Source organism: Carlito syrichta, unplaced genomic scaffold, assembly GCF_000164805.1.
Source record: "Carlito syrichta isolate Samal-C Ts95f unplaced genomic scaffold, Tarsius_syrichta-2.0.1 Scaffold148020, whole genome shotgun sequence".
Classification (NCBI taxonomy): Eukaryota; Metazoa; Chordata; class Mammalia; order Primates; family Tarsiidae; genus Carlito; species Carlito syrichta.
Window position 1 is genome coordinate 180,467 of NW_007092116.1, and position 15,402 is coordinate 195,868.

Below are 15,402 nucleotides of genomic sequence, written 5' to 3' on the forward strand. Positions count from 1 at the left end.
AGTGTGGTAGCACGCGTCTGTAGTTCCAGCTACTCGGAAGGCTGAGGCGGGAGGATCACCGGAGCCCAGCAGGTCGATGCTGGGGTGGCTGTAAGTGTACCATGGCACTCCAGCCTGGGTGACAGAGTGGGACTCCAACTCAAAAAAAAAAAGCAAAATAAAATTACAGTGGCCTCAAACAGGAGACAGAGGACAAATAAATTGATAGATTTGACTGCAAACTTTTTCCTCACCAAAAGAAAAATGTAAATAAGTTATAAGTAGCAGAATAGGAAAGGACATTTGCATTATCTGAGTTAAAGAATATCACAGCATATATTAAAATATAATGCAGACTGACCAAAGTGAAAAAGACTTGCAAACATCAAATGTCAAAAAAGATTTGAGGACACTGGCTCGTGTACATTTCTGCTGAGAGTGTAGATTGGCACCCACTCACTCGTCCAGCAATAGGGCCTTGCCTGAGGAAATTGGAGTTGTTCAGAACATGGGACCAGCAGTTGCGTTCCTTCTCACTGTGCACAGGACACATGAAGTCACTGAGTATGCTGTGGCTTACAAAGTCAGGAAGAGCTCAAATGATGGGGTTAGTATATAATGGAGTATTACACAAAAGATTAAATGAATTAAGCAGATCTGTATATATCAGGTCAGATAAACCCTCAAAACATAGCATTATTACTTCTTTGGGGAGCATGTTTTTAAAAATACAAAAAAAAAAAACATTAAAGGGAAAATGAAAATCAATAGAAACAGGCTCCACCTTGAAACTGAAGAACTTTTGAGATGTGGCAGGCGAGTTATATTGTTTATGGATGTGCATCTGTGGGAAAGCTTCAGTGGCTCCGCGTGGGAGATACTCTCAGCTCACAGGACAGCTCCTCTTGGGCAGAGAGGGCAGGTGATGCTTTTGCCATGCCTAAAATTATACTTCTAAAAAAAAAAAAGCACAATCTTAGCTACTATTAGGTCTGAGTGGTAGGTACAGGGATTACTCTGGTGTTCTTTAAATAAGCTTTATCCTTCAACTTTTGAAATTAAACCTTGTCTTAAATGGAGGCCTATGTGAGGCTGAAGTTCTCTGCTACCATCCAATCCCAGACGTAAAGAGAGTACCCTTGGCTCATTCTGTTTATACGTCCATTGTTCACCCCTGTCGGTAGTCAGCACCCCACTGCGAAATGCAGCTGACCCAAGGTCCGTGCAGGGCACTTGTTTTTCCCCAGAAGAATTGGGTTCCCCCAACTCTGACGTGACCAACAAAAGGACTTGTCTTCATGTTGTGACAGCTGTTCTCAAGTCACCCAGACATGTCAGCTGTGCCCAGGGTTCTGGAAGGCAGGTGTCTCAAACAGAAACTGTTTGTACTGTTCCTCTAGCAGAGGCCTTGGGTCTAGCAGCGTTCTGGGGGAGGCTCTGGATTGTTGCCCTGACCTGGACTCAGGGTACCCTGGAAACCCCAGTACAAGCTTTTGTTGGAAGTGGGGATTCACCTGATGGGCTCAGGTGGTGACAGATGCTCCTTGGAGCCACCGGCAGAGTGTCCACCCAGAACAGGCTTCCCAAGTGTCCCCCTCTGTCCCTCCAGGAGCTGGGATGGTAGTAGACTGGGAGCAGGAGACCGGCCTCCTCATGAGCTCAGGGGACGTGCGCATTGTCCGGATCTGGGACACAGACCGCGAGATGAAGGTGCAGGTAACCTCACTGGGCCCCCCTGGTGCCTGATCCCTGTGCGGCCTTTGGGGCCGTATGTTCAAAGCCCACCCTTCATCCCTTGCCCAAGTTCTCCCACACTCTCCCCTCCACAAAACAGATCCCACCTTCGCCACAGAAAGCCAAGCACTGTGGCTCACAGGGCACAACATACAATGGAATCTCATCTCGGGAGGAGGGATGGTCTAAAATGAGGCCTCAACTCTGGGGAGAGACACAGATGTTCTAAAGCTCTGGATATACGTTCATTGTGACACTTAACCCCACATTGCAGTATAGTTAAGCCTATGCTAATCCTAGTTATTTTCAAATATCCCATCTGTGCAAATTAGACAATTTCAGAAATCAGCAGGGTGAAATGTTTTAAATTAGAATGATTAATTATTTGGCTGTATGCTTCTTAAAGTGTTTGTTGTTTTTAGTTTTAACAAAAAGAGGGAGGAGTAAATTGGTTTTGCCTGAGACACCCTGGAAGAGTGCTAGAGGCCCAAGCAGGAGGCCACCGACTAGAAACCAAACTCTGCTGGTTTGGTGTGAAGCACAGGTGAGACTGCAGACACTGCAGGGTTGTGCTAGGGCCAGGGACTTCCTCAAAGGTCCCCAGGGAGAGGTGTGCAGAGTGGAGACTGTCTCCAGCCTCTCTTGTCCTTCCCCACCCATGTGTAAGGCACAGGCTGTTTGGGGTCAGGAAGGGTGTTTGGCGTCAGGAGGGATGTTTGGTATCAGGAGGGTTGCTTCAGCGCCAGCTCCCAGGGCAGAAATAGGAGGGAGATGGGAAGCGAGCCACGCAGAGGTAGGGCCTAGGCCTGGGTCCTCCGGGAGCAGCAGCCTGAGAACCAGCCCCAGGCCTCTCTCTCTCATGGTCAGCCTCCCCTCTGTCCTGTCCTCAAATTCCACAATGGCGACTGTAATTACACTTTCTGGGAGGCCCCAGACCTGCCTGGAGCTATGGCCTGATGGGTTTTACACTCTTCTGGACACCAGACACAGCCCTCAGGGGATGCTCAAGGGTCCAGTGACCAGCTGGAGTGTAGAAGGCCTTGGTGACTGCTCCAGAGAGCAGCTTCCTGTGGCCCCGGGCCTCCTCAGGCTGTGCTGTTCTCACAGAGGTGCAGAGCATGGCAGTGCCTGCGTGGCCACCTTCACCCCTCACGTATAGCCCCTCTTCCATTTGCCAGGATTTCTTCCTCAGTGTGTACAGCAGCAAGGCCTCTCCTGATTGGAAAGGACTTTTCCCTCTCGTGGCCCATTTTTTATCTCCGTACTTCCTGCCAGGTGTCACGACTCCTGCCCTTCTCAGCGTTTACGGCCGCCCAGGGAGGTGAAGAGCCCCTTCTAGACACTTCCCTCACCTCATTAGAAGTTTTGTGAGGAAGCTAACAAGGATTCCTCCTTGCCAAAACATGTTCCATCTTTCGTTTTAGGAAACAGGGAGATGTTTTTGGAAAGTTTAATTGGCACTGAAAGCCAGTTGTTGGCAGAGGCATTTGCAGGCCGCCACCGGGATCGGGGCTTGCAGGCTCTGTCTCGCTGGGGGCACAGGTGCGGCCAGCTGTCCCTCAGAGGAATGAGGGACAGGGCGTGAATCGGTTGCCCTGCCAGCGCCCACCTCTCCCTGTGTATCTCAGGCTCTCTGTGCCTTTGACACCCCCTGAGTGGAAATAAAGGCCCCACAGCCCTGGTGGGTGATGGCACGGCCCCCATAGGCTGCAAGATAAACTCCAGTGTTGCAGGAAGTCGAACAGGCATGTGATGCCACAGTCGTCACCAGGCTCTCTGTGTTTGGGCCCTAGGACATCCCCACTGGTGCAGACAGCTGCGTGACAAGCCTGTCCTGCGACTCCCACCGCTCCCTCATTGTGGCTGGCCTCGGCGATGGCTCCATCCGTGTCTACGACAGGAGGATGGCGCTCAGCGAATGGTAATTCAGCCTCTTTACCCCCTTCCTTTCCCCTACCCCGGTGCCAGACCGGGGCACCGGTCTAGAAGGTAAAGGTCGAGTCACTGCAAGTTTGCTGGATCCAGATTTCACTTTCTTTCCTGGTCCCAGGCCCTGGGCCGGCCAGCTTGTTCAGCAAGCACTAGCTGAATGATTAAAATCAGAGGGATGGGATATTGCTCAACATCCATTCCAGAACACTGCTGAGGCCCGGCTCTGTGTGCTCTGAGGCTGCAGTGGGCCTGGGCCGAGTGTGCAACCTCCAGGCAGATCTGGTATCCCAGGCCTATGACTCGAGGCTTGCTATGTGTGGTGTGTGGACAGAGTCCTCAAGAGCTTCTGAAACGTCACACTCCAGCCCTTCCGGTGACCCTAGCACACACAGCCAGCAGCTCCAAAGTGTCCTTGGCCAAGGGCCGCACTGTGGTGGTTCCAGGAAGGTTCCCGTGTCCCTCAGCTCCAGCAGCTTTAGGGTTGAGATTCTCACGTGCAAGCGACACTGGGAGACGTTTGGAGAGCAGCAGAGCCGAGGAATGACTGGGCCTAGGAAGGTCACGATGGCCACCCACCCCCGGTCTTGTCTCTGCGTGGCTCCAGCATGGCGCAGGCTGCCCTCCGGTCGCCTGACAGTGGCCCTGAGTCAGCCCAGGGAAGACGTGGAGGGTCCCTGCTAGAGCAGGTCCCAGCGTAGGCACTTGGACGTTATGGGGAAGAGATAAGACCCGCACGGCGCGGCAGGCCTAGGCAGTCTCCAGTCGGCACGCCATTTCCCTCCACTCAAAATGAGCCACGCTCGCGCATGGGGCAGCCAAGGAAACCACATGGCTGTTCCCCAAGCCCTGGAGGGTTGGGAAGAAGAGCAGGTGCCAGACGTACCGCGCCCTGGCCCTGACCGCGCCCTCCCCCGTCTCCTCCGGCAGCCGCGTCATGACCTACCGCGAGCACACAGCCTGGGTGGTGAAGGCCCACCTCCAGAAGCACCCCGAGGGCCGCATCATGAGCGTGAGGTAATGAGCATGGAATATTTATGAGACATTTGCTGTAAAAACATTATTTTCCCCTCCATTTAAAATATGTCCTTGGTATTTAAACAGCTGGGAAGTAATGGCATTCCGGGGCAGTAATTAGCTCTGCTCCAGGACTGGCCAGAAAGGTCAAGGCACAGCACGAGGGGCAGTGGGGACACAGCTGCTCCCCTGCCAGGGAAGTTTCCTTGGCTTGGCAACTACAGCGTGTGCAGGGGGAGGTGGGTGGGTGGCTCTGCTTCCACAGGGCAGACGGCCAGAGGCGGAGGGGCCATACACATCGCCAGCACGTTGCTGTGCAGGACTGCCTCTGTCAGCCCGCATCTGCACGTAAATCCAGTTCTGCTCCTCAGTAAATACTGTGCTGAGAGCAGTGAGTATTTATTTGTCCATTAAAGGGACAGCAGAATGTAATTGACTATCAAAAAGCCACCATTCCTCCAAAGGGATGCACTTTTCCCCTTGTTTGTGACATAAAAATCACACATAACTCTTGGGACGGACGTCCACCGGCAGTGGAAGGGAGAGGCCACAGAGCCTCAGAAGGCCAGGCCTCCCCATGGGCCACATGCCTGCCGCCCAGGTTCTGTCTCCATGACCTCAGGCCCCAGTTGCAATCTTGTCTCTGTGGCTGGAGACAAAACAGGTGGCTCACATCTGCCCCTGAGTCTCTGCTTCGGACTGTTTCTCCAGACCAGGGGACACAGGCCTTGCAGCAGGGCCCAGCAGCTACCCCCGAGATACCACATCCATGCCTTTTCCTGGCTGTGGAGGAGCTTGGTGAGCACATTAGCCGTGGGGACCAGTGGGAGCAGGTGTGTGTGGGTTCAGGCGACTTTTTCCTTGATCACTGTGCAACACATGTGACTCCATCCAGTGACACCATCCCCCAGACCAGGACCTTCCCAGAGGCTCCAGGCAGGAACATCACTGTGACCCTCTCTTGGCAGTGTCAATGGAGATGTGCGTGTCTTCGACCCACGCTTGCCTGAGTCTGTGAACGTCCTTCAGATCGTGAAGGGACTGACGGCCCTAGACATCCACCCCCAGGCCAACCTGATCGCGTGGTAGGTGCCGCCCGCCTTCCCCCCAGCCCCTCTTCTGAGCAGAAGGCCTGACCTCCTCAGAGGCCCTCAGAGCCACAGTGGTACACCAGCCTTGGGGGCCTTGATGCAAACAGCAGGCGCTGATGTTTCTGTGCCCGGTGCCTATTGGATAAGCACAGACTGTCACACACTAGAAACAAAGGGCCTCTTCCCTGCCATCCTCCCTCCCAGAACAAGCTCTCAAGGGCCCTGCAGGCTCCTCTGTGAGTGGAGCCTGAGTCCTCGCATGGGGGTAACAAGAGGGTCACACATGCCCTGCACCTCCCTTTCCCGGGGTCTTGGCCTCTGGGAAGACCCATCTTTCTTCAATTCACCGTAAGCTCTTCCCCCCCGCAGTGGCTCCGTGAATCAGTTCACTGCCATCTACAACGGTAACGGGGAGCTGATCAACAACATCAAGTACTACGACGGGTTCATGGGGCAGCGTGTCGGGGCCATCAGCTGCCTGGCCTTCCACCCGCACTGGGTCAGTACCTCCGTGGGGCGGGGGAGTGGGGGGTTTGGGGGATAGAGAGGGGAACGGGTGGGTAGCTGCAATAAGCCGTCATGGCCGCCCTGCACTGCAGTTGGGTCCATGGGGCTGCCTGAGGGAGTGACTTGCCCTGGGACCCAGTATCTCCAGGAAGGGAAGCGGAACCACCTTCCTTGTTACTCAGTGTCCCTTGGCCACTACTCTAAGGCTTTCCCCAGGTGCCCCCAGGCAAGGGCTCAAGGGTGTGAGGAGGGAGCAGCCCATGCCCGTGTGCCTCACCTGGCCCTCACCACAGTCTCTCTGCGTGCTTGGGGCCATTGTGTTTTAGATTAGGATTCTGCCAGCCTGCCTTCTGCAGCGTGCAGCTCCACGGGAGCCCCGCATGCAGCTCTACCAAAACACATGACACTAGATTCCCAGAATGTCCCCGTGGGGCGTCCCTGAAAAGAAAAATGCGGGGCACTCTGGGTAGTATGCAAATCCCCTGTAACGAGTAGGGTGATGCGGCATCCCTGCTAAAAGCTGGCAGTCACTGGCCGTCGTGCCTGGGCCTGAGTGCCGGTGGGGTGATGAGCCCAGGGTAGAGTTGATGGGCACAGAAGGGCCCGCACCTCTCCCTGGTCCCTGCTCGCACCCGAGCCTGCTCACCATCCTCTGCTTTCTCTCGGCAGCCTCATCTGGCAGTGGGAAGCAACGACTACTACATCTCTGTGTACTCGGTGGAGAAGCGCGTCAGATAGCGGCGCCCCCAGCCCGCCAGGCCACAGCCTGCTGTACATAGTGAACTGCCATGCGGAGCAGCTGAATGCTGCTCCCGCTGGAGCTGGTGACGGCTGCAGGAGGGCCTTCCGCTTGCTTTTTATGTCTTCACTGTAATGTCTAGAAAGTCAGGGAGGGCAGCTTGAGTGGACGGTGGCTTCTCGCACCAGCGTCCAGGCACCAGTCCCATGGCCACATGCCTCACGGTCCTTCTCCTGTTCTGTTTTATTCTGAGATTTTTAAAGAGGAAACACACTCGTTTTATTTTCCATGTAATCAGAACATTCGCTGCCGAAAAGCTCCCAGGCACAGCCCTGGTGGAGAGGCAGGTGCTGGGGTCACATGGTCCCCTGGAGGCCATCCCCTTCCGGCCAAGAGCAAGCGAGAGGTGCTGCCCCGCCAGGCCTACTGTCCTTGCAGTGAGTGACGCAGGCAGGGGACGTTTCCAAGCAAGTTGGAAGACACTGGAAATTCAAGAACCGGGGAAGAGGAAGATGGAGATGTCCCCGCAGCCGCCAGGCATGGAGGAAGCAGCCCAGAGCCCAGTGCCTCCTGGAGTCCCTCAGGGCTGCCCGGCCAGGCCTCCTCATCCACTGGCTATATCACTGCAGTGTGAGAGGGGCAGGCTCGCCCTCCCTCACGGTCCCCCTCCTTCCCAGCAACCCTCACCCCCACCACTAGGTCTTTGAGTTCCTATTTTGGCCCCTCTCGCCAGAGCCCGGTAGCAGGAGGGGGCTCTGTGGCTTTGGACAGACGAGGCAGGTCCTTGGCGATTTAGCCGCTGCCTAAACCACAGGCTCATTTCCCGCTGAAGGGCGGCTCTTCCCACTCTCCCTGCCTGAGCCCCTGTGCCCGCACGCTCATTACACAATGTGGAGGCACCGCCAGACCCCGAGGGGCTCCGGGGAGACGCCAACCCATCTCCAGCCCCTTGTCTCACGTGCTGGTGTGGCTGCAGCCCACGTCCTGGGCTCTGCAACGCAGAGGATTCCTCGGTGATTGCTTCAGCGTGTGTCAGCATGTGCATGTGGGCAACCATGCACATGCAAGACGGGGAGAAGGCGGACAGTCTAGCCCCAGGAAGGACCACAGAGAACGTGTGAGCAATTGCCCCAGACAGAACACAACCTAATGATGATATTTTGAAAAGCGTCTGTTTCCATTTTCCTTGGGAATCAGGATTATTCAGAGATAGAGGAGTGAGGTGGCTTAATTCTGCCAGTCAAAGGCCAACAATAGTGGGATGAAGTAAGCGGGTGAAGGAGAGTTGAGACTCCCTCGCACTGTGGATGATGATTCTTTGGCTAAGAGTGTCTTCTGGGTGGATGGAGCCCTGCCTGACTGCACTTGGCCTTGGGCCAACCCAGAATCTGTACTGGGGCTGGACGGGGCTTGACAAGCAGGATGGAGGTGGCATTGCTGCCCCCCTAGGAAATGTGTGCTCCACCAAAAGACGGTTCTGGCACGAGATCCCAGCCCCACGATGGGTGAAGGAGCAGCCGGGGGTCAGGAAGGCCAAAGAATGTCCCAGCACCCCCATCCCACAACCTCAGCCTCGCTCAGCTCTGCAGGGCCCTCCAGATGGCGACATGCTAGAACCTTCCAGAAGCTGAGCTCCCCCACAGCCACTAAGAGCTTCTGACCCACCATAGCTGGCTCAGTGGCTCAGCTCGATTCTGACCTAACATGTGTTTCTGTTTGTGTTGAGACAAAATCACTACCTGGAAAAGTTCAGATGGCCCCAGAGGGGGCGAGACGCTCCCATCCCTCCCCGTCCCCATTCTGGAACCTGCCCATTGTGGGCACCACATGCTGCCCGCCATGGGCTGTGACTTCACAGGTCTGATGCGAAAATTCAATCATGAAGTTAGACGAGGCTCAGGAGAGCACTGACCTAAAGGTTCATTTATCTCTATTTATTTTACCAAAATGAGAATTGCGAAAGACTTTGACAAAACATGGAATTGTAATGTGAAACTAAGAGCAATGACACACAATAAACTTAATAAAAAATAAACAAGTGCAGAGACAATGGGCTGCAGCTTTGTCTTTTAAGGTAACCGTGTCCGCATCTGTGCTGAGGGCCATCAGCGAGGTCATCTGGGGAGTGTTGGCCGGAGCAGGGGTCTTGGAGAGGGACACTGCCCAGGTCCTGTCTGCAATTGGCCTGGCCGTCCTGTGCTGTGCCCAGGGCCACGGGCAGCTCTGCATCGTGGACACTTTCCACACAGACCCCGGGGCCATATGAGGCCTGGTGTGTCTGAGCAAGCAGAGGTCTTGTTCCTCATCAGCTGGGGCAGCAGAGAGGAGAAGGCACCACGCCTTCCTGGGCAGGGCCCCACCCTGTGGCTTGGGCCTTACACCAGCAGCAAGCCTGCCCGAGAAAGGAAAGGCCAGCTCCAGAAGGGACTCCAGAGGCCATCTTTGGGCTCATTTCTCTCTTCTTAAAATAACACAAAGTTGCCATCTTACGGTTAGGAGTCCGATGCCCGTCTCAGCATTAAGATCAAGATGTCATCGGGCTATATTCCTTCTGGCTCCAGGGGAGAATCTTCCTGACCTCCTCCAGCGTCTAGAGGCTGCCTCATTCCTTGGCTCTTGGCCCCTTCCTCCATCCTCAAAGCCAGCAATAGCCCGTCAAGTCTCACTTCTCCCACTCTGACCCTCCTCTTCCCACTTCCACCTTTAAGAACCCCTGTGCTCTCCTGGGAAATCCAGGATAATCTCCCTCTTAAAGTCAGTTGATCACAACCTTGATTCAGCCTGCAACCTGAATCCTCCTCTGCCAGGTAGCCTAGCACAGCCTCAGGTTCCAGGATTAGGATGTGGATTATTCTGCCAACCACCCCCCAACCCTGTCTTCAAAGACCCTTCTGCCCGGCAGAGCCCACAATGCTCTGAGAGGCCTTGGGCAAGCAGGAGGTGGGCAGACATGGGGTGGGAAGGAAGACACTCAGTGGGCGTCGGGGTGCACCAGCCCCAGACATGCCACCCAGATCCCTGGTGTGGCATGCCAGCCACCACGTCCTGGGGTCCTGCAGGCTGTCAGTAAACAAGTGATTCCCTGATTCCCTGAGACATGGCAACTGTTCCAGAGTCCCTGAGCCCCAGCCAGAAAGGTGGGAAGGTGAGCAGTTGCCATGGAAACTATTGATTTCCGGGTTTAAATGAGGATACCCAGCGTTTATGAGCTTTGCCAGGCATGCTGCAGTTGAGAGAGTCATATTTCTCCCATTAGCATCCATTTTTCTGTCCCTGCAACTTGAGTACAAATCGAGTGCTCATAAACACGGGGGACAAACACGTGGCCAGAGCTGGCCTCGGGAGGAAGCAGGGGCCGAGTGGGTCTACGTCCACTCCACACCCGCCCCCCACCACTCTTGGGCCCCAAGTCACTGTGGCAAAGGGGCTGGGCTGCCAGCAGCACTGCATGGACCAAAGGGGCCAGGGCAGCCATCCTGGGAAAAGAGAGCTGATGGGAGCTGCCCCTCAGCAAGGCTCAGACGATTACAGAGGAGTTCCAGTCACTGGAGCAATGATCACAGAGGAGGACCAGTCAATGAAGCACCAATCGCTGATGAGGGTCAGTGGTTTAATTTAACGTTTCACGTTTCTGTAAACTGTATTCCTGCGCTGACTCACCCCTGTCCTCCCTTCCCAGGACACAACTGCAGACCCCTCCTCAACTGCCACCGCCCCCAGCCTCTGCCCCGAGCCTTCTGCCCACTCCATCTTCAGGAAGCGACCTCGACGCAGCTGTCCAGATGACTGTCCTGCCCACCGCGTCCCACTGAGTCCCCTAACGATCGCGTCATCTGCAGAATGAGGTGGACTGTCCCTCCTGCTGTGGCTCTCCCTGGGCCTCACAGTGCCCACTCAGGCCACAGTCCCCATGCAGGCCTTGTCACCTCAGGGGCACCCTGGGCTCCTCTGGCTGAGACACCCTCCACTGCCGTGTGACCCGAGCACTTGTGCCCCTGTAACACCACCGTGAGGATAAAGAAAGCATGACACAACCCATCACCTAAACTGTAGGGTGCAGTGACGCTGGTGAGCACCAGGCTGAGAGCCATGGGCTCCTCTGTAACCACTGGCTTCTCCCATTAGCCAAGGGCACCATGCCACCCCTTTTCTGCTGGTCTGGAGCCTGCAAAGCGAGCAGGGTGGGCGTGGGACCCCCACGGGGCTGTGCGGAGCAAGCTGTGAATGGCAGATCTGTTGCCAGCTCCTGACTCTACGGTTTTCCAGAGATGCCCATGGCAGGCTATGGATTGTCCTTCTCAGCAGTGTCACCAAAAGGAGAAAAGGTCCTTTGGAAATCGATGACAGCCCCAGATGTGTCTATTGGAGCACAGAGCTCCTGGGGCCCAGCTGGCAACCAGGGCAGGGTGAGGCAGCCCATGCACACCCCCTCCCTGGCCAGCCTGCCACCCCTGCTCAATACGTGAGACTCTGGCCCCTGAGACTCTGCCTAGCTCCTGGCCCTGGCTCAGTATGTGGCCGGGCCCAAGAGTAGGTGGAAAGACGGTGTCTAGTCCCCACCCAGGACCCATCCCTCCCCTCCCAGGTGGCCATAACCACCACGTCCTCCAAACAGCCTGGGCCCCACAGCACGTTCCCAGTTTGCTTCCAGGAACTAGAGAAGCCATGGTGCTGAGGCTGGGGCCACTCCCCTTGCAGGGCCCTCCACCACCAGGGAGAGGGACTGGGCTCCAGCAGCGACAGACACCAAGGCCATTACCGAGGCCTCTTGGGCCATCCTGCCAGGCAGGCCTCCCCAGCCCAGGAGGCTGGCATCACCTGGGGCTCAGCAGCACTAGAGGGCAAATGCCATCCACATGCAGTCAGGAGAGCCACCTACTCCCAAGCACCCCCACCCAGACCCCCACCCTGATGAAGCCCACAGAGCCACGCCCACATCTGTGGGGAGGGGCAGCTCTGCCAGAGTTTCTCTCTGACCTTCCCCTGGAGGTTCTTCTGGCTGTCCCCAGTTGAGGGGACCTGCCGAGGGCAAGCCGAGGGGGATGGGGGGACTTTGCCTGAGTCTCAGCACCCAGGGCCTCCAGGGAGGACAGGAAGATCTGCAGCCTCTGACCCCAGTTGGCAAGAGCAGGAGACTAGGGGCTCCCCACATGGGGTCCTAGGTAAGGGGATCAGATTCAGCCTCCCAGGGCAGGGGGAGGTCCAGAGAGCCACCCCCATCTCCCCTGCCCTTCCTGGTCCTGGTCCCTGCCTGGCCGCTTGCCCCATGAAGAATCAACCTTAACTTCCAGGCATCCCCTCCTCACCACCCCCCCTCAGCAGCTGCTGCACCAACCAGTTTCCACCCCTGCAACTGGGAGCTCCCCCCACACCTGGAGTGGTCTGGGGTGGCAGCCGATCAGGCCCAGGAAGCAGTAGCACCAGGGCCACCACAGGGCTCATCACAGAGCAGATGGGACAAGTAGCCAAGGATCCAGGATTCAGGCGAGGCCAAGAGAGAGACACACTCAGTTCACCAACCAAAGCACCCCTGGTGCCCTCTGTGTATAGAAGAAGTGAGAAGGCCAGGCTCGGTGGCTCAGCCTGTAATCCCAGCACTTTGGGAGGCCGAGGTAAGTGGATTGCCTGGGTCCACGGGTTCGAGACCAGCCCAGGCAACTTGGCAAGACCTCATCTCTACAATAAATCAAAAATTAGCCGGGCACCTGTAGTTCTAGCTACTTGGAAGGCTGAGGCGGGAGGATCACCGGAGCCCAGCAGGTCGAAGATGCAGTGGCCAGGAGCGGCCACTGCACTCCAGCCTGGGCAACAGAGTGAGATTCCAACTCAAAAAAAAAAAGAAGAAGAAGAAGTGAGAAGGAAAGGCAGCAAAAAGGAAAGGCAGTGTTGAGTGGGGATGAGCCATTACCTGCCTGGAGCAAAGACCCAGTGGGCACGAATTCCAAGCCAGCAGAGCCCACCCATTCATGTGGGAGACATGAACTTGAGAGCACGCAGGGAGGCCCCCAACTGTAGGGGGAAGGGGCTGGAGTTGGTTGGGTGTAAGTGAGGCACAGAGCTTGTCACCAGCACTGTGGCTGACCTGCCCTGCAGAAATAGGGGCTTGTGGGCTATGACACCCCCCAACTTGGTACTCCGAACCCAACTTCTGCCCTAACTGGAAGGCCCAAATGAGGGGCTTCCATCAAACCAGCTGGCTACGAGAGAGCCCCAACTTGTGTAGGACACCCATCCTTGTGACCTGTAAAGGCAGATGACCCCTGAGGCTCTCGAGGTGACAGAGGCCAGCAACAACTACAACCCAAGGCAAAGTGGGCCCCATGTGAGTTTTTGTTCTTGTTTTGCTTTTTAGCAAAATGTTTTGGATGGGTGGGGTGGGAATGATGCATTAGCAATGAAAAATCTGAAAAGAAAATTAAGAAACCAACTCTTGCTGGGCACAGTGGCTCACACCTGTACTCCCAGTTCTTTGAGACACTGAGGCAAGAAGGTTGCTTGAGCTCAGGAATTCAAGATCAGTCTAGGCAACATAGCAAGACCCCATCTCTATAAAAAATGGAAAAATTAGCCAGGTGTGGTAGCATGCACCTGTAGTCCCAGCTACTTGAGAGGCTGAGGTTGGAGGATTGCTTGAGCCCAGGAGTTCAAGGATTCAGTGAGCTATGATGACACCACTGTTACACTCTAACCTGGTCAACAGAGAAAGATTCTGTCTTAAAAAAGAAATCAACTCCATTTACAGTAGCATGCAAAAGAATAAAATACCTAGGAATTCATTTGACAAAGGAAGTTAAAGACTTATACACTAAACACGACAAAACATTGCTGAAAGTAAGATGCCATAAACAGATGGAAAGATAGCCCATGTTCATGGATTGCGAGACCTAACATTGTTTTGTTTTGAAGGGGAAAGAAACATGCATGTATTGAGTCCCTACTATGTACTAAGTCAGCACTGTGCTGATGCTTACACATTAAATCTCCCTCAACCTTAGAAGAATCTTTTTTTTTTGAGTTGGAGTATCACTCCTTCACCCAGGCTGTAGTGAAGTGGCATGCTCATGGCCCCCCCAGCATTGCCCTGCTGGGCTCCAGTGATCCTTCTGCCTCAAACTTCCAAGTAGCCGAACTACAGGCGTGCACTACCATGCCCAGCTATTTTTTTTTTAATTATAGCGACAAGGTCTCACCAAGTTGCCCAGGCTGGTCTTGAACCTGTGGGCTCAGGCAATTCACCCGCCTTGGCCTCCCAAAGTGCTGGGATTATAGGCTGAGCCACCGAGCCCGGCTATCAACCTTAGAAGAATCTTAAGGGATATTATGCATCGCCATATTCCTCAGAGAGAAGTACCCAGGAGGGGGTGCTGATGTCAGGAGGGGGCTCAGCCCCAGTGAGACTTGCTGCTTGGGCAGGGGCTGCAGCACATCTCTGGATTCAGATTGTCTCAGGTGCAGGCCCTGCCACCTCGCAGCCATGGTGTAGTGGCACACATGTGCTGCAGCCCCATTCCACACACCCCCAGATGGGTGTCGCATCCCAACAGGTCAGTGGGAGACCTACTATTGTGAAGATGGCAGTACTTCCCAAAGTGAAGTATCTCTATCAAAATTCCAATGACCTATTTTCATAGAAATGAAACCTTCCAATTCATATGGATCTACAAGAGGCCCTGAATAGCCAGAACAATATTTAAAAAGAAAACATGGCTGGGCTCGGTGGCTCAGCCTGTAATCCCAGCACTTTGGGAAACCGAGGCAAGTGGATTGCCTGAACCCGCGGGTTCAAGACCAGCCCGGGCAATTTGGCGAGACCTCGTCTCTACAATAAATCAAAAAATTAGCCAGGCATGGTAGCACATGCCTGTAGTTCCAGCTACTTGGAAGCCTAAGGTGGAAGGATCACCAGAGCCTAGCAGGTCGACGCTGGGGGTGGCTGTGAGTGTGCCACTGCACTCCAGCCTGGGCAACGAAGTGAGACTCCAATCAAAAAAAAAAAAGAGTACATTAGGGGATTCATACTTCTCGATTTCAAAATTGACTGCAAAGCTGTAGTATTCAAAACAACGTGGTACTGGCATAAGGATAGACATAGATCAATGGAATAAAATAGAAAGCCCAGAAATAAACCCAAAGATCTATGGCCAATTGATTTTTGCAAGGGTGCCAAGACCATTTCGTGGATAAGGGTTAAAGAACAGTCATTTTAACAAATGGCGCTGGGACAATTGGATATCTACATGCAAAAAATGAAGCTAGACTCTTACACTGTATATGAAAACTAACTGAAAACGAATCAGTGGGCTAAATATAAGAACTAAAATTATAAAGCACCTAGAGCCGGCCTCAGTGGCTCAGCCAGTAATCCCGTGCCTTTGGGAGGCTGAGATGAGTGGATTGCCTGAGCCC

The 15,402-nt window shown here is 54.7% G+C and overlaps 1 protein-coding gene across 1 annotated transcript in view; it reads left to right on the forward strand.

Annotated features, from left to right (window-relative positions):
- RPTOR (regulatory associated protein of MTOR complex 1) overlaps positions 1-7,046 on the forward strand; it is a 173,668-nt gene extending 166,622 nt beyond the window's left edge. The window contains exons 24-29 of the mRNA XM_008050496.2: positions 1,589-1,695; positions 3,507-3,634; positions 4,573-4,659; positions 5,628-5,744; positions 6,120-6,249; positions 6,927-7,046. Of these exons, the coding sequence (XP_008048687.1) occupies positions 1,589-1,695; positions 3,507-3,634; positions 4,573-4,659; positions 5,628-5,744; positions 6,120-6,249; positions 6,927-6,995 (638 nt within the window). The 3' untranslated portion in view covers positions 6,996-7,046. The remainder of the gene's footprint in view (positions 1-1,588; positions 1,696-3,506; positions 3,635-4,572; positions 4,660-5,627; positions 5,745-6,119; positions 6,250-6,926) is intronic.
- The last annotated feature ends 8,356 nt before the right edge of the window (positions 7,047-15,402 follow it).